Genomic DNA, 19,433 nt, shown 5'->3' on the forward strand with positions numbered 1-19,433 from the left:
CGTCTAACAGAGCACCCTCTGTCATCGCGGGCAGTGCCCCAGCTGAGCTTCCCCACCGCTAACCGGCCCCATCGCTCACAAACACAGGCCCTCAATCACAGGCCCTTATCCATCAGTGAAGGTCAAGTGCAACAGAGTTCGCCCAAGGCCTGCTATGTGGCAAGGGTGACATAGCTGACAGCTGACAGAGGAAAGGCGGTTCTGAATAGAATGGAGGTCCTGAGCATGGGCTGTGGAGCAAAACTAGTTCCAAGTCCAGGTTCTGCATTTTACTCGTTTGCCAGCAACAGGGCAATCTCCGAGGAGCCGTTATCAGGACCACAAATCCATGCATTGCACGTGTAGGCAAAGGACAGGGGGCAAAATTAGGAAGAGTTTCCGTATGAGCACAGACAGACACTATTTATTCTCAATGATATAGATTCTCAGTTTCTCTTTGGCTGAAATCAGGTAAGATAACACATAAAAGCAATATAATCAGGTTTTGCAGCAACTTCCTCGGATTTATTTTCTAAAGGCTGCCCAGCCGCTCTCCTGGGAGGGGACGGGGAGACTCAGCTGCTTGCTGCTGGGCAGGGTGGGCAGCTTTGGCATCAATCAGTGACTGCTGAGTTGGAAAGACAGGGGCACCGAGGTTTCTGAGACCTCATCACTACCATTTCTGGTCCTATTGGTTCTAGGAGCTGTTAGCACAAACTAGTGTTATGGGGATTCTTTTATGTGATTAACTATAGGGAAGAATGATGCTTGAAGAAAAACCTTAACACTCTGGAAGATGAAATTTAAAGTCAAGAGAAAGAAAGATGGTAGGTGATGTGTTAAATAACTGTGTGTTATGAAAGGACAAAGAAAGTAGGTTAGTATTAACATGGGGAAGATCAGTAACACATTCATAAAGTGAGCCCCTTGGTATCGTTCAACTGCAAAGAATTATTATTTAACAAAATTTCAGTGCCCTGCTTGTAAACATTAGTATATGCAAATACCAACCTCTCCTAATATACTAAAACTCTGAAAGTCAAACCTTACCATAGAAATCAAATATATGATTTAAAAACAGATACTAATGACTGCAATAAAGGCAGAAAACTTTTTTTTTTTTTAAAGGTTTGCATTTTTTTTTTTTAATTTATTTATTTACGGCTGTGTTGGGTCTTCGTTTCTGTGCAAGGACTTTCTCTAGTTGCGGCAAGCGGGGGCCACTCTTCATCGCGGTGTGCGGGCCTCTCACTGTCGCGGCCTCTCTTGTTGCGGAGCACAGGCTCCAGACACGCAGGCTCAGTAATTATGGCTCACGGGCCCAGTTGCTCCGCGGCATGTGGGATCTTCCCAGACCAGGGCTCGAACCCGTGTCCCCTGCATTGGCAGGCAGACTCTCAACCACTGCGCCACCAGGGAAGCCCCAGAAAACTTTTTAAAAAAAAATATTCCGCAACTTTATTCAGACTAATTAACTATGAACTGTCTCTATGGCCATATGACCAACAAAGGATTTGAGTGAGTTACTTCCTTGCATGCACTTTACTATAGAAATAAATCAATGGGTGGCACTTGGGAGCATTTTGGGGAGTTGTTTTAATTCAACAAACACTCATAAACAAGTGCTATCCACGAGCTCACGCTCCATTCACAGAGCCATTCTGCCACTGTCCAGTTTTCCAAAATAGAAGATTTCTTTCTGTATTTCTTTTTCGTTTGTTTTTATTTTTTTAAATTTGTTTTAATTGAAGTATAGTTGATTTACAATGCTGTGCCAATCTCTGCTGTACAGCAAAGTGACTCAGTTCTACACATATAGACACTCTTCTTTTAATATTCTTTTCCATTATTGAATATAGTTCCCTGTAAGGCAGAAAACTTTAAAAATTAAACATGAAATTAAATCAGGGCCATATCTAATAAATTTAACTAATCTTCCAGAATTCAATGCAAAAATATTTGTTCACATTTACACACTGGTCCTATGCAAACCTGGAGAAATGGAGTGTTGGAGTGTTCTTTCTCTTTCTGTATATTTAAATACTTTAAAAATTTTATCCATCTTATTATTTCCAGGTTCTAAGTAGGGTGAGGTCTCAACTCCATATGCGTTTTGAAAGACTCAAGACAGTCTCAAATTTCAATCCAGCTGCATCACTCCTATTTACACATGGACCGGTGTTATTAATTTGGATCACACAATTTCAGTGAATGGCTACCAGGTAAATGGGATGCCAATCTCATCAGCAGACTCTATAACGTGGTAAGTATTTATACAACTGGGCTGGAATCTTACCTAATTGGGCTATTGGAGCTAAGTAAGAATTGAAGTTCAAGTTCTCTCATGTTTGCAGAAACCTCCATGTACATAAATCACTACCTATGGTTTAATAAGGAGCTAGAAGATGACAAGATGACATGAACATTTGACAACCATGCTGAATTCATCACTGTTCCAGGCGTTCATGAGCATATAACCACTACTGCAAGGGAGTGCAATAAGCCACTTCCAGAGCCACACTCTCTTTGTTTTTTGGTTCTTTTCCCCCTTTCTTCAATCTACAGCACCATATATACAGGTTTGAGGATGGGAGAGCTCCAAAAAACCTAATATGAAAAACCTACTGAACCACATACTGAGAACTATACACCCAGAGACCAAGCGGTTGAGGGGGGCGGTGGGTTGGGTGGAGGAGATAAAGCAAAACCAACCAGTTTTGAAACGTAGTCCAGAACCATCTGTTCAATTTTCTTCTTTTCTACACCCTGTAGATGTCTCAAAAGATGGTCTTTTAGCTCAGACACCATCTGAAAACAGAATATAGATTAGATAAGTCACAACCTACCCACTCACACCTGCAACTGGTTTGAATTCTATTCATTTATTAACACTTCCTATCAATATGAAAGATATTGGACCTGAAGATCCCACTAGCAGAAATGCATAACCCACAATATTCCTTTGATGGGCATAAATCAGGGGGCACCACCATTTTCCTCCAGAGGAATGACTTATGATTCACCCAAAGTCCAGTGAACAGCTGAGAGCCAGGCTCCCAGCCCTGTTGAGAATTCTCCAAAGAAGCCAGTGGAAGTCACTAGCTTAGCAGTCAAAGGCTTTGGGATCTACCAAAGGATTGAAGTCTCCTGCTCCTGGCTCTGGAGAGCTAACAGGAACAACTCTAAACGTGGAATGACTATGCTAATGGGGGTGGCGGGAAGGGACAGGTTTTGGATGTTTGCAAGGACAGAGGCTGGAGTAAAAGGAAATGCACCAGGTACCTCTCTCTGCGCCATGGTTAAGACATTCCACGCAGCTCCCTGACATGTAAAGGTATGGATATATTTAGCCTAGTGCCTCCAAATGGGCTTGTTTCTATAGCCACACTCTTCTAACCATCCCTGGGGCTCCCCAATCAGTGTGGCATTCCCAGCCCTCCTCACTTTTTGCTTTTCTCTCCCTTTCTTCCTTTTTTTCTCGCTTTTGCCTAAATGGCCTGCTCAGCTACAGACCCTCTTGGCTAGAGAAATCTTTGCATCAATAAACACCATGGGAATTGTGCAACTGACAACACAAGTATGTATATCTTCTATTTTAGCAGATTTACATTTATGACAGACACCCTGGGTAAACCTTAGCCCTTGGCATCCTGGGCCAAGACAGAGTGGTATATTATTTCAATTCAGTCTCCGGCATGTGCTAATTGATTAGGCTTTAAAAAAAAATTATTATTTTTTTTGTGTAAGTTATAATGCATATTTTTGTGCATTTCAATTTTTCTATAATAAGCATAAAGATGAAAACTTAAATTGCTCATAATCCTACCATCTACATTAACATTTTGGTTTTTTTATTTTCCTTTTTTCCAGTGTGCACACTCATTCTAATATTTTACAATCTGCTTTTTCTCACATAATAATTTATGTCATTAAATATTCTTTATCACACTAGTTGTAATGGCGGCACAGTGTCCAATTTTATGAAAATACTATAATTGAATTATTTATTCCCTTCTTATACATATGCAATATTTCCTTTACTACTGTTACAAATACCACCAAAAAATCCTTACACAAAAGTTGCTTGCCATATCCTCGATTATTTTGTCAGGCTAAATTCCTAGAAATGGAATTCATTGGGTCCCTACTTAAGGTTATAGAGACACTGCTAAAATGGCTTCCACTGTGGTTATATTAATTTCCAATTCCATCTCATGAGGCTGTCAAATTCCCTGTACCCTGAACTTTCCTAGTATGATTTTTAAATTTTGTCAATTTGATAGACAAAAAAAAAGACAAACAAATAAAAACATTTATTCTGTTTGTCATTTGATTACAGCAATGTTAAGCATTCTCTTTCTTACCCTGCCCCAAGTCAAGATCTCTTGGCCTAAATTAACTTTTGAAAATTCACTGGTCACAGCTTTTGTCCATTTCCCTTCCAGTGTGTTGTTACTGATTTATAAACATTACATGCCAAATGTTATTCTTTTATCACATATGTGGCAAATACTTTTTTCTAAACGCATTGCCTTTCTGTTGTTCTCTTCTAAGTTTTCAGTCAATCTTCTCCTGTAGGTTTATGTTCAATAATACACTTAAAAGGCTTTCTCAGTATTTTTTAACTGTCCACTTATTTTATTCAAATTCTTTCACACAGTTTAAATTTTTTATATTAGATTCCTTAACCTGATATTTCTGTTGGTTTATGATATAAAGTGGCGGTATTTGGGGTGGGAAGAATCTAACTTAATTGTCTTTTCCAAATAGTCCGGCATTGATTGATTGATTGAAGATTATTTCTTTCCACATTGATTTTTAAATGCCTCATTTTTATCATACATCAAATATCCAAATTTAAACTAGAGCCTCCTGTCTATCTTTGTATCAGCACCATATTGTTCCAATTATTGTAGATCAACAACACATTTAGATATCTCGTAACGCCAGTCCCATTCCTCTTTATTTTGTCAAGTGAGTCAGTCAACTGTCAGAGAAATTTCACTGGCTTTTTGTTTATAACTTTACTAAAGCTAGATGCTAAGGATTTGGAAATAATATACTGTTTTTCGTTGTCTTTTTTAACTGGTTAATCCTAATCAAAAAGAAAATAAATATAGCATCACCAGCTTACTAATTTGCAGCATTATTTTTTTATTTTTTTATTTTATTATCTTCCCAGTTGATTATTTTGTTTGTTGCATTAGACAATCATAGCGTCTTCTTTTACTTTTGTTTCTTATTGCATTGGCTAGAATTTCTAAAACAACATAAAATTTTAATGAAAATAGCAAGGATACTTAACTTCTTTCTGATGTTAATAGGAATGCCTCCAATGTGACATGAAGAAGGATGCTGGCTACTAGTATTAGACTATACTTTGTTTAAAATTCCAGGAGTGGAATTTTACTTTTATCAACTTTTAGCACCTATAGAATCTTTTTTTTCCTCTTTGACTTAGTGGTGTGATGAATTACATTAATATATTTTCTAACATTAAGGCTTCCTAGAAAGAAGCCCATGTGGCTGTGTTGTATTTTCAAATAGAGCACTGGGAAGTATTTTAATTACGCTTGTAGTATCTGTATTCATAAGCATAAGTAGTCACTGTCGGATTCTGGTTTTAAGGTTATGCTGGCTTTTTAAAGTGATTAAGAAGCGTCCCATCTTTTTTTCAAAAATACTTTACATGAGAATGATCTGGTCCTTAAAAGTCTGAAAGCACAAACTCATTAAATAACTTGGGGCCTTTTTTGGAGATAATCTTTGATATTTTTTCCAAATTATTTTATGGTTTTTATGCTTTCAGGCTTTCTATCTCTTCTTGGCTCAAGTTTGGTCATTACTAGTTGCCACGGAAACTTTGTTTAACTAGAATTTTTAAGTGTATGAATATGTATTTACACATATTTTTCTCATATTTTTAAACTAGCTATATTTAAGGTAATAGATTATCCCATTCCTAAGCCTGCACAGTATTAAAAATATTTTATTAGACTTTTCAAATGTTTAATAGTTTTTTTTTAAGATTTTGGATTTATTTGCCAATTCTGCTCTTCAATTAATTTATTTTGATTTATACCTCTTTGGTCTTCCTAGTGGTAGGACCTCTTGAGAAAGAATACTTTATTCCGTTGTATTTTAAACCCAAATACAAATGCTACAGAGACGCTGCTGTTCCCTATTTTAAAAACTCTCAGTGCTATGCATTTCCCTATGGTGTTTTATAATTATACATTTATTGGGGTGACTGATTAATTTGTGTCTCTCTCACAAGACTACAAATACCAAGAGGGCAGAAATTATATATGTGTTCCTCACCACTGAACACACAGGGCCTACAGTGAGTGACTGGCAACAACCCTGTGTTGAAAGAGTGAATGAAAAACAAGAACAGAATGAGAAGTACAATCTAGCCCTTTCCGCTTTCCTTGGAGCCCACTGTTCACCAGCACTGAACATCCCACAGACCACTTACCAGCCCCATAAGCAGCCGCTGGTCGTTGTCTTCCTCCTGGAAGAGGGGTGTTAATCTTGGCTCTGAAATTAAACAGAGCAACAGTCAAGCAGGGTGGTTTTCGGGAATGGGCTAGAAGGAGGATGCCTCAGCCTGAGTTTCCCTTCTCTGAGTCACTGGGAAAACATAACACTTCCCTGATGGGATGAAAATTTTTCATTCAGTGTGACCTAGTCCTACACGCTGCAGCTTACCACTTAGTGATATGCAGAGAGAGAGAGCTGTGAACCAGAGAGGCAGAGACTGGGAAAGAAAGAAAGAAAACAAGGAACACGTTCCCAACACCAATATACTCTGACTTTGATTTCTCTTCAGTGTGAAAACTCACCACTAAGATCCTCTGCTTCATAGGAGATTGAATGGCTTGGGCCCTCTCTAAACCCTAAGGGAGGGGCAAACCCAGGGATGGGGACTTAGTGGAAGGGTCGCATGGCTCCCTTCTTTCTGACTCCCAACTTGTAGTTTATAGAGTTACTGAGGTGAGGAGACCAGTCAGTTACTGCGGTAAATAAGAATAATTGGCACAAGTTACGGGACTGAAAAGGTAGCTAACTGAGGTGGAAAAGTGGCATGTAAGGTTAAACCAAATGGCACTTTCTCCACCTTGATCTGCACTGCACCAGCAAGACTGCAGGGACAGGAGACCGCTGTCTCTAGGAAGATCTCTGCCCTAACGCCCGCTAACGGCACCTTCATGCCCCATCTTCCTCTCCCAGAACCTGAGTCACAGAGCCCGTCAACAGGCGGAACTGCCCTGGTCAGGGGGCTGAGGACTCCTCGTGGGAGGGCACGGATGCCTCTTGACCCCTTGAGATAAATCCTAACTGGATCCTACACAGCCTTCATGGTGAACAATTCAAAACTAGAGCCCAGTAGTTTTCACGGCTGTTTCGAACTTCACAAGGAATGTTCCATCTGTGACAGTGACATTTTTCCTAGGAAACTAGCACAACCAAAGCACATGAGAGGAAGGGGCAAGTTCCCTGAAGGTCACCAAGTGAGAACGACTAGTAACGGGCTGCAAACAGGCCTGAAGTACAAGAACAGGAGTTCTACCCAGTCGTGGGAGCAGAGGACACACAGCAACCTCAGCCAGACCGGCAACGCTTCCCACGGTGCAAATCCCCTAGCAACGCAAGGAGGGGAGCCTGCGTGCACATTCACACCCCTGGCGGACTGCCTCTGCCCGGTGCTGGTGGCAGAGCCCTGGCTTCAGGCCTAGATGGCCTGTCTCCCGGGGCTACTCAGTGACTTCACAGCTCATGCGGGCTGCGCGCACAGCTGCAGGATGTGCGGCAACGCATCATATAAAATAATGTCCGTTAGGGTCACCCAACATATACCTAAACATCCAAGCCCATAAAACAGAAGTGGGACATAAAAACAACAGCTCCTTTTTTAACGGAGGCTGACCTTTATGAAGTGTGGAAGAGTTCCACAGACAAAATCACAAAAAAGCCTGTATTGAATATGCTCAGCATCCTCTCCCCCCAGTTTCCCCTGGCTAAGTTCCCCTTCTTTGTCAAGACTTAACTCGGACATCACCCCCCATGGGAAGCCTTTACAACCTTTGTCCCCACTCCTGACCTAGCCCCTCACCCCCTGCACCCTGCAGCTGCATAATGCCTGTCCCCTGGTTTAGAGACTATGTGTTAGCATTTCTTCCTCACACACTGAAGATAAAGCAGCCATCTCAGGTATCCCACGCACCAAGCGAGGGACTGGGCACTGTAAACACGACTCCGTTGATTCTCATTTTCTTCTCACCCTTGCCCTGAGGAGGACAACACACAAAATGGGTAAATGGCTTGCCTAAGAGCACACGGTGGCCAAGCTGGAGTTTAAGCCCAGTTCTGTCCGCCTCTAAGCCCATGCTCTCCCCCCATAACCACACTGCTTGTCTAGAGGCCCCTCGTCTGTGTGCCCCTATGACCTAGCCCAGTGAGTGCCCAAGTGCTAACCAAAATGAAAGGAGCATACAAGTCAAAGATCCTTGTATGATCAGACAGCTGGAGAGAAAGCAGCTCTCAGCCAAGGGAACTACACCCTGGGAGTACAGCCAGAGGGCATGTTAATTCGATCAGTTCTATGGGGAAACAGAAGGAAAACCAACAGTCAGGGATTCCTCGGCAAGAGCGGCTGTCCCCGAAGGACCTGGTGCCAAGAGAGACATGGAAGGAGCTGGGTGGCCACTCTGATGGGAAAATAGTAAAGGGTGCTGCCTTCGCAGCACTAGTAGAAGTGATTTTTCCCTGCCAACCCACAGTGGGTGGAAGAATGGTATTACAAACAAAACGCTGACTGAAATCCAGAATGCTTTATTACAGGTCTTTTCTTACCCAAATTCCTTGCTTCTAGGTTAGAAATCACCCTACAAAGAAATTAGTCAATGTTATTCACACAGGAAGCATTATTTAAAAAAAAAAACAACGAAAGCCACAACACCATATAAAGATATCCTCCTTTAAAAACTCAGAAAACCACTGCAGAAACTGTTCTCAGGCTGCTGAAAACCTCAAAAACTTTAATCAACTTGGCAAAAGCCACATTAGGCAATTATAAAATCTCAAAACTCTTTAGTGCAAACAATGACAATAATTTAGAACAATTACAGCTCTCAGTTGTTGGAAATAAGGGGAACAGAAAATAGAACAGGGGTTGGAATGAGGCCTTTGCTTATAGCACCCGAGATGACTCATCTACCCAGAAAATATGCTTTCAAAATAAGAGCAAGCTCACCAGCCCACTTACACTTGTTTAAAATCAACCTAATGTTTGTACCCCTCTGAAGTGCTCAGCTAATAAGTGTTTTCTTTACCACTTATTCCTTCTAAGTCATCCATCCCCAGGATGCAAATCTAAAAGGTTTAACATATAAATAAATTTTTCCCACTAGAAACTCTAGCTCCAAACTCCAGAATAGGGCTCAGGTGGCAGCATTCATAAGCTGACAGCATCATCTTGCTGAGGATACACAACAAAAGTAAGCTACTTCCCTGAAAGGTAGCCAAGAAAGTAATTGCAAAATATAACCATCTTACAGCTACAATAATCCCTCATTTTACTTACTTTATTGCATTATCAAGAATATTTCTCACATACACCGTGGACCTTCTTTTTCCTTTTTTCTAGGAGTGAGAACACGTCAAAGGTGTGGAAGGTGAAGGTTTTGTGGGTGACATTTTTCACATTGAGGTCATAATACAATATAGTTCAGAGTTCAGAAAAAAGACAGGTACTTTCCAGGTAATCAGAACACCTAGATTCTTTAACAATTGCTTTAAAAAAGTTTTATTCTGAAACTATTACATATTTTATATAGTTGCAAGTCAACTACATATTATATACAACAACACTACAACTATATCCAACAATGTTACAGACAGCTCATGTACTCTTTACCCAGTCTCCCTCAGTGTTTACATCTTCTATAAATAACTATAGTACAATACGCAAATCAGCAAACTGGCACTGGTACAGTGAGCGTATAGTGCTGTCATTTTATCACATGTGTAGATTCACATACCACAATGTACCACCATAATCAAGATACAGAACTGCTCCGTCACCCCGAAGATCTCCCTTGTGCTATCCCTTGATAGGGGTCACGTTCACTCTTTTCCTTTCAACCATCCCTGACCCCTAGCAACCACTACTTTGGGAACACCTAGGTTTTTTTAAAATCAATTTTTAACTACACAAGTAGCACAAAAACACATCTGAGACCCGGATGTTAACCCCACTTCTACGATGAACATGCCGTGTGTGTCACTTAACCTCTTTGCACTTGAATTTCCTCTTCAAGAGAAGAGAGGTCAGAGAAGCACCTTGGTCTCCCTCCTGGGGATCAGCAGCATCAATGAACAGTGCCTGGCAAGTGGGGAGAGTGCTGGAACACAGGCCAGCCGAATGACCTAAGGGCATCACCTAACCTAATTGGCTGGGCTTCTGCTTCTTGCTCCGCTCTCAGGAACCCACACATACCTCTTCCGAGATCAGGCTGTGCCACTCTCTCCTGACCACGCTGTTGTTATAGTGTAAGTGTGGCTTGGAGTACTTAACATATTCCAGGTTGGAGTTCAGTTTTTCCCAGTAGCCCTTAAAGCTATGCACCTGTAGGAGACAAAATCATTGGTGAGCTTGAGAAGCAGGTCCTGTGGCCCAAACTACTCGGCAAGGGCCACGCAGGCCTTGCTGCAAAGCTGGGCTCGCTTCACTTCCTTAGCTCTCATGAGGCAGCATTTCTGAGTGGACATTTCCCACAAAGGATGGCTTTCTTGCCCCGATAGGAATTCTAAAATAGACTCGAAGAGGCTTGCTTTCCTCCCTTCCTTTTCAAGTCCCTTTTACACGCAGAGAGAGCTGCTCACCTCCCTAAGCCGGTAGGACTCCCCTGGGTGAGGGCTAAGTGGGGAAGCCTACATTGAACACATCAAATCATTTCCTCCCCAGAGACCCATTTTTCTGACTCAGATTGTGTCAGCAATGCCATGTTTGGTGAGAGAATGTGCACAAGATTTGGAATACGTGGAAGAATAGGTTTACTTTCCCACTAAGTTCATTTACTTCCAAATGATCTTTTTCAAAACCCAGGAATCAGAAAGGTGAAATGAACTCCTTTCACAGTCAGTTGTCGAATATTCCAAGACAGAATTAGTTGGCGACCATCCCATCTAGGTTTTTGATGTACTGATATCATTGTACTACCCTGAAGCAAAAAATACCCATTACGTTCATTTTTAAATAAAATGCAAGAGTAATACATTTTTTAATGTTGAAGGATATCCTGACAAAAAATTGTTTTTGCAAATTAATGAAGATAGATTTATGATACACACTTTCTTGCCAAAATATATGCAGTTATAAAAGATGTGACTGGGGTCGAGGGTGCAATGTGTGGCCATAAAACAAAGTGAGCTAATGTCTACTGTGCAAACAGACTTGGCTGTATTACAAGGCAAAAAAGAGAACTTAAAAAAGATGCCTCAATCAAGAAAAATGCCCTTTTGTTAAGTAATAGCACATCACCCAAATTCTTATTGAAAGGATAGTCACAATGGGCTCAAAATGGATGTTGAAGTATCAGTAAAGTGAGTTACATAATAAAACTAACTTGCTGTTTCAGAAATTAGTTGGCTGGGGAGGGAGTCTGGGAAAAAGTCTGGAACTGCCTAAGAGGCAAGAGACCATTGTTTTGCGGTGCGTGAGGAGAGGGGATTCAGAGCACCGCCTAACCGAGCTCCAGAGTTGGGCGCGAGCCATGGCTATCAGTGCGGACACCAGAGATGGTCATGAAACACTAAGGCTGCTGCTGCAGCCACCAAGAAGTCTGTGTGCAGGCACACGTCACTATCCACACCTCCCCTCCCAGGAGCCTGTGCAGCCCGCCACTGCCAGGGTCCTGTGAGGCAGGGACAATTTCCCCGGGAGAACGCACGGTGCGCCTCAGGCTGGTGCAACGTCACGCGGGCCTCTGCCGCCGCAGGCTCACCCTGCATCCTGCCCCTCCCTCCCCCCGGCCTGAGTGAGCCAGAGACCTCGAAGCAGCTGCTCCTTTAACCCCGTCCTGTCTAAGTGAAGAACAGACGCCCTCAGGCGACCTACACACAGAGGCAGGTCCAAATCCAAAGCTGAACTCCGGGAGCTGTGCGAACAAAGAAGAGAAAGGGAAATGTCTCCCAGCAGCCTCAGGAGCAGTGGATTAAATCTCCACAATCAACTTGATGTACTCTGCATCTGTGGAGTACCTGAATAGACAACGAATCACCCCAAAATTGAGGCAGTGGACCTAGGGAGCAACTGTAGACTTGGGGTTTGTTTTCTACATCTAATTTGTTTCTAGTTTTATGTTTACCTTAAACCAGTTTAGTATTTAGAGTTTATTATCATTGGTAGATTTGTTTATTGATTTGATTGCTCTCTTCCTTCTTTTTTTTTTATATATAGATATATATATGTTTTTCCTTTTTCTCTTTTTGTGAGTGTGTATGGGTATGCTTCTTTGTGTGATTTTGTCTGTATAGCTTTGCTTTTACCATTTGTCCTAGGGTTCTGTCTGTCTGTTTTTTTTTTTTTCTTCTTCTTTAGTATAATTTTTAGCATCTGTTATCATTAGTGGAGTTGTTTTTTGGTTTGGTTGCTCTCTTCTTTCTTTCTTTTTCTTTTTTTTAATTACTTTTTAACTTTTTTATTTTTAATATTTTTAAAAATTTTTTATTTTAATAACTTTATTTTATTATTATTTTTCTTCTTTTTTTCTCCCTTTTCTTCTGAGCCACGTGGCTGACAGGGTCTTGGTGCTCCAGCCAGGTGTCAAGCCTGTGCCTCTGAGGTGGGAGAGCCAAGTTCAGGACATTGGCCCACCAAAGACCTCCTGACTCCATGTAACATCAAACAGCAAAAGCTCTCCCAGAGATCTCCATCTCAATGCTAAGACCCAGCTCCACTCAACGACCAGCAAGCTACAGTGCTGGACACCCTATGCCAACCAACTAGAAAGACAGGAACACAACCCCACCCACTAGCAGAGAGGCTGCCTGAAATCATAAGGTCACAGACACCCCAAAACACACCACCAGACACGGTCCTGCCCACCAGAAAGACAAGATCCAGCCTCATCCACCAGAACACAGGCACCAGTCCCCTCCACCAGGAAGCCTACACAACCCACTGAACCAACCTTACCCACTGAGGGCAGACACCAAAAAAAATGGGAACAATGAACATGCAGCCTGCGAAAAGGAGACCCCAAACACAGTAAGTTAAGCAAAATGAGAAGACAGAGAAACACACAACAGATGAAGGAGCAAGGCAAAAACCCATGAGACCAAACAAATGAAGAGGAAATAGGCAGTTTACCTGAAAAAGAATTCAGAATAATGATAGTAAAGATGATCCAAAATCTTGGAAATAGAATGGAGAAAATACAAGAAACGTTTAACAAAGACCTGGAAGAACTAAACAGCAAACAAGCAATGATGAACAACACAATAAATGAAATTAAAAATTCTCTAGAAGGAATCAATAGCAGAATAACTGAGGCAGAAGAACGGATAAGTGCCCAGGAAGATAAAATAGTGGAAATAACTACCGTGGAGCAGAATAAAGAAAAAAGAATGAAAAGAATTGAGGACAGTCTCAGAGACCTCTGGGACAACATTAAATGCACCAACATTCGAATTATAGGGGTCCCAGAAGAAGAGAAAAAGAAAGGGACTGAGAAAATATTTGAAGAGATTATAGTTGAAAACTTCCCTAATATGGGAAAGGTAATAGTTAATTAAGTCCAGGAAGCACAGAGAGTCCCACACAGGATAAATCCAAGGAGAAGCACACCAAGACACATATTAATCAAACTATCAAAAATTAAATACAAAGAAAAAATATTAAAAGCAACAAGGGAAAAACAACAAGTAACATACAAGGGAATCCACATAAGGTTAACAGCTGATCTTTCAGCAGAAACTCTGCAAGCCAGAAGGGAGTGGCATGAAATATTGAAAGTGATGAAAGGGAAAAAGCTACAACCAAGATTACTCTACCTAGCAAGGATCTCATTCAGATTCGACAGAGAAATTAAAACCTTTACAGACAGGCAAAAGCTAAGAGAATTCAGCACAACCAAACCAGCATTACAACAATGCTAAAGGAACTTCTCTAGGCAGGAAACACAAGAGAAGGAAAAGACCTACAATAACAAACCCAAAACAATTAAGAAAATGGTAATAGGAACATACATATCGATAACTACCTTAAATGTAAATGGATTAAATGCTCCCACCAAAAGACATAGACTGGCTGAATGGATACAAAAAAAAGATCCATATATATGCTGTTTACAAAAGACCCACATCAGACCTAGGGACACATACAGACTGAAAGTGAGGGGATGGAAAAAGATATTCCATGCAAATGGAAGTCAAAAGAAAGCTGGAGTAACAATTCTCATATCAGACAAAATAGACTTTAAAATAAAGACTATTACAAGAGACAAAGAAGGACATTACATAATGATCAAGGGATCGATCCAAGAGGAAGGTATAACAATTGTAAATATTTATGCACCCAACATAGGAGCACCTCAATACATAAGGCAAATGCTAACAGCCATAAAAGGGGAAATCGACAGTAACACAATCATAGTAGGGGACTTTAACAACCTACTCTCACTAATGGACAGATCATCCAAAATGAAAATAAATAAGGAAACACAAGCTTTAAATGATACATTAAACAAGATGGACTTAACTGATATTTATAGGATATTCCATCCAAAAACAACAGAATACACTTTCTTCTCAAGTGCTCATGGAACATTCTCCAGGATAGATCATATCTTGGGTCACAAATCAAGCCTTGGTAAATTTAAGAAACCTGAAATTGTATCAAGTACCTTTTCCGACCACAACGCTATAAGACTAGATATCAATTATGGAAAAAAAATGTAAAAAACACAAACAAATGGAGGCTAAACAATACACTACTAAATAACCAAAGATCACTAAAGAAATCAAAGAAGAAATCAAAAAATACCTAGAAACCAATGACAATGAAAACACGACAACCCAAAATCTATGGGATGTAGCCAAAGCAGTTTTAAGAGGGAAGTTTATAGCAATACAATCCTACCTCAAGAAACAAGAAACATTTCAAATAAACAAGCTAACCTTACACCTAAAGCAATTAGAGAAAGAAGAACAAAAAACCCCCAAAGTTAGCAGAAGGAAAGAAATCATAAAGATCAGATCAGAAATAAATGAAAAACAAATCAAGGAAACAATAGCAAAGATCAATAAAACTAAAAGCTGATTCTTTGAGAAGATAAACAAAACTGATAAACCACTAGCCAGACTCGTCAATAAAAAAAGGGAGAAGACTCAAATCAACAGAAATAGAAATGAAAAGGGAGAAGTAACAACTGACACTGCAGAAATACAAAGGATCATGAGAGATTACTACAAGCAACTATAGGCTAATAAAATGGACAACTTGGAAGAAATGGACAAATTCTTAGAAAAGCACAACCTTCCGCGACTGAACCAGGAAGAAATAGAAAATATAAACAGACCAATCACAAGCACTGAAATTGAGACTGTGATTAAAAATCTTCCAACAAACAAAAGCCCAGGACCAGATGGCTTCACAGGTGAATTCTATCAAATATTTTGAGAAGAGCTATCACTTATCCTTCTCAAACTTTTCCAAAATATAGCAGAGGGAGGAACACTCCCAAACTCATTCTATGAGGCCACCATCACCCTGATACCAAAACCAGACAAAGATGTCACAAAGAAAGAAAACTACAGGCCAATATCACTGATGAACACAGATGCAAAAATACTCAACAAAATACTAGCAAACAGAATCCAACAGCACATTAAAAGGATCATACACCATAATCAAGAGGGTCTTATCCCAGGAATGCAAGCGTTCTTCAGTATACACAAATCAATCAGTGTGATACACCATATTAACAAATTGAAGGAGATAAACCATATGATCATCTCAACAGATGCAGAAAAAGCTTTTGACAAAATTCAACACCAATTTATGATAAAAAGAAAGTAGGTATAGCGGAAACTTACTTCAACATAATAAAGGCCGTATATGACAAACCCAAAGCCAACATCATTCTCAATGGTGAAAAACTGAAACCATTTCCTCTAAGATCAGGAACAAGACAAGGCTGTCCACTCTCATCACTATTATTCAACACAGTTTTGGAAGTCTTAGCCACGGCAATCAGAGAAGAAAAAGAAATAAAAGGAATCCAAACTGGAAAAGAAGAAGTAAAGCTGTCACTGTTTGCAGATGACATGATACTATACATAGAGAATCCTAAAGATGCTACCAGAAAACTACTAGAGCTAATCTATGAATGTGGTAAAGTAGCAGGTTACAAAATTAATGCACAGAAATCTCTTGCATTCCTATACACTAATGATGAAAAATCTGAAAGAGAAATTAAGGAAACACTCCCATTTACCACTGCAACAAAAAGAATAAAATACCTAGGAATAAACCTACCTAGGGAGACAAAAGACCTGAATGCAGAAAACTATAAGACACTGATGAAAGAAATTAAGGCTGATAACAAACAGATGGAGAGATATACCATGTTCTTGAATTGGAAGAATCAACATTGTGAAAATGACTATACTACCCAAAGCAATCTACAGATTCAGTGCAATCCCTATCAAACTACCAATGGCATTTTTCACAGAACTAGAACAAAAAATTTCACAATTTCTATGGAAACACAAAAGATCCCGAATAGCCAAAGCAATCTTGAGAAAGAAAAACGGAGCTGGAGGAATCAGAGTACCTGACTTCAGACTATACTACAAAGCTACAGTAATCAAGACAGTATGGTACTGGCACAAAAACAGAAATATAGATCCATGGAACAGGATAGAAAGCCCAGAGATAAACCCACGCACATATGGTCACCTTATCTTTGATAAAGGAGGCAAGAATATACAATGGAGAAAAGACAGCCTCTACAGTAAGTGGTGCTGGGAAAAGTGGACAGCTACATGTAAAAGAATGAAATTAGAACACTCCCTAACACCATACACAAAAATAAACTTAAACTGGATTAAAGACCTAAATGTAAGGCCAGACACTATAAAACTCTTAGAGGAAAACATAGGTGGAACACTCTATGACATAAATCACAGCAAGATCCTTTTTGACCCACCTCCTGGAGAAATGGAAATAAAAACAAAAATAAACAAATGGGACCTAATGAAACTTAAAAGCTTTTGCACAGCAAAGGAAACCATAAACAAGACGAAAAGACAACCCTCAGAATGGGAGAAAATATTTGCAAATGAAGCAACTGACAAAGGATTAATCTCCAAAATTACAAGCAGCTTATGCAGCTGAATATCAATAAAACAAACAACCCAATCCAAAAATGGGCAGAAGACCTAAATAGACACTTCTCCAAAGAAGATATACAGGGGCTTCCCTGGTGGCGCAGTGGTTGAGAATCTGCCTGCCAATGCAGGGGACACAGGTTCGAGCCCTGGTCTGGGAAGATCCCACATGCCGCGGAGCAGCTAGGCCCATGAGCCACAATTACTGAGCCTGCATGTCTGGAGCCTGTGCTCCAAAACAAGAGAGGCCACAATAATGAGAGGCCCACACACCGCGATGAAGAGTGGCCCCCCACTTGCCGCAACTAGAGAAAGCCCTCGCACAGAAACAAAGACCCAACACAGCCATAAATAAAAAAATTAAAAAAAAAGATATACAGATTGCCAACAAACAGATGAAAGAATGCTCAACATCATTAATCATTAGAGAAATGCAAATCAAAACTACAATGAGGTATCACCTGACACCAGTCAGAATGGCCATCATCAAAATATCTACAAACAATAAATGCTGGAGAGGGTGTGGAGAAAAGGGAACCCTCTTGCACTGTTGGTGGGAATGTAAATTGATACAGCCACTACAGAGAACAGTATGGAGGTTCCTTAAAAATCTAAAAATAGAACTACCATACGACCCAGAAATCCCACTACTGGGCATATACCCTGAGAAAACCATAATTCAAAAAGAGTCATGTACCAAAATGTTCATTGCAGCTCTATTTACAATAGCCAGGACGTGGAAGCAACCTAAGTGTCCATCAACAGATGAATGGATAAAGAAGATGTGGCACATATATACAATGGAATATTACTCAGCCATAAAAAGAAACGAAACTGAGTTATTTGTAGTGAGGTGGATGGACCTAGAGTCTGTCATACAGAGTGAAGTAAGTCAGAAAGAGAAAAACAAATACCATATGCTAACATATATATATGGAATCTAAAAAAAAAAAAAAAAAAAAGAGTCCTGAAGAACCTAGGGGCAGGACAGGAATGAAGACGCAGATGTAGAGAATGGACTTGAGGACACGGGGAGGGGGAAGGATAAGCTGGGACGAAGTGAGAGAGTGGCATGGACATATACACACTACCAAATGTAGACTAGATAGCTAGTGGGAAGCAGCCGCATAGCACAGGGAGATCAGCTTGGTACTTTGTGACCACCTAGAGGGGTGGGATAGGGAGGGTGGGAGGGAGATGCAAGAGAGAGGAGATATGGTGATATACGTATATGTATAGCTGATTCACTTTGTTAAAAAGCAGAAACTAACACACCATTGTAAAGCAATTATACTCCAATAAAGATGTTAGAAAAAAAAAAAAGAAATTAGTTGGCTGAAAGGCCCGTTCAGCCAACATCCATTCTCACAGAGACAGGAAAAGCTATTTCCAAGAAATTGTCATTTTTAGAGGAAATCAGAACCGTGGTGTCAGGTCCCACTCTCCACTTGACCTATCTCATTCATCTTTTCTTTCCCTTTCCATATATTTATAATGAGTATACCTTTATCCACCCTTTGGTCTTCCTTATATTGAAAAAACAATAATGAAAGCAAATCCTGCCGACATTTGGCAGAATTCAGTCCCTGACAGGAAATCACTACAGCTTTCTTGCTATTCTACATCTGAGTTCACGCAACTAGTGCCAAAAGCCAGCAAACTAATTGGTGTTGTGGTGACATCTAGTGGTCATTTCCACTATTAGCTCTGCCTGCTTGGCCACTGGGGTCCCAGTGCGTCGTCCACCCAATCTTGTTCAGCACAGAGCAAGGGGAGGAACGCTGGTGTCCTTCTACCTGTGCAAGGCCCTCTTCCTCTCAGGCCAAAGTCATCCTCCTGTCAGAAGACCCCACTCTCATACTCACACTGTGGCTCCCAAGAAAAGTTCTCTCCCAAACTATCTTCCTCTCACACCCCCATTAAGAAATCCCTTTCTTCAGACCCTTGTCTGAGTTGAGAATAAGCAGACAAAACACGTCCAAGGACATGTTTCAGAGGGGCTTCTGAGCCCATTGATTATATGTAAAATGGAGTACGTGTTTGTATGAGCACTTTTC

General features: G+C 40.5%; 1 protein-coding gene across 5 annotated transcripts in view; it reads right to left on the reverse strand.

Moving 5' to 3' along the window:
* Positions 1-19,433, reverse strand: part of GSAP (gamma-secretase activating protein) — a 191,581-nt gene that overhangs the window by 9,500 nt on the left and 162,648 nt on the right. For all 5 annotated transcript variants that reach the window (XM_082473471.1, XM_082473470.1, XM_082473469.1 and 2 more), the window contains 5 exons: positions 10,481-10,609; positions 9,566-9,624; positions 8,836-8,867; positions 6,458-6,519; positions 2,692-2,787 (listed from right to left, as the gene is read on the reverse strand). In XM_082473471.1, coding sequence (XP_082329597.1) covers positions 2,692-2,787; positions 6,458-6,519; positions 8,836-8,867; positions 9,566-9,624; positions 10,481-10,609 — 378 coding nt within the window. The remainder of the gene's footprint in view (positions 1-2,691; positions 2,788-6,457; positions 6,520-8,835; positions 8,868-9,565; positions 9,625-10,480; positions 10,610-19,433) is intronic.

Source organism: Balaenoptera physalus (genome assembly GCF_965194825.1).
Source record: "Balaenoptera physalus genome assembly, chromosome: 8".
Taxonomy (NCBI): Eukaryota; Metazoa; Chordata; class Mammalia; order Artiodactyla; family Balaenopteridae; genus Balaenoptera; species Balaenoptera physalus.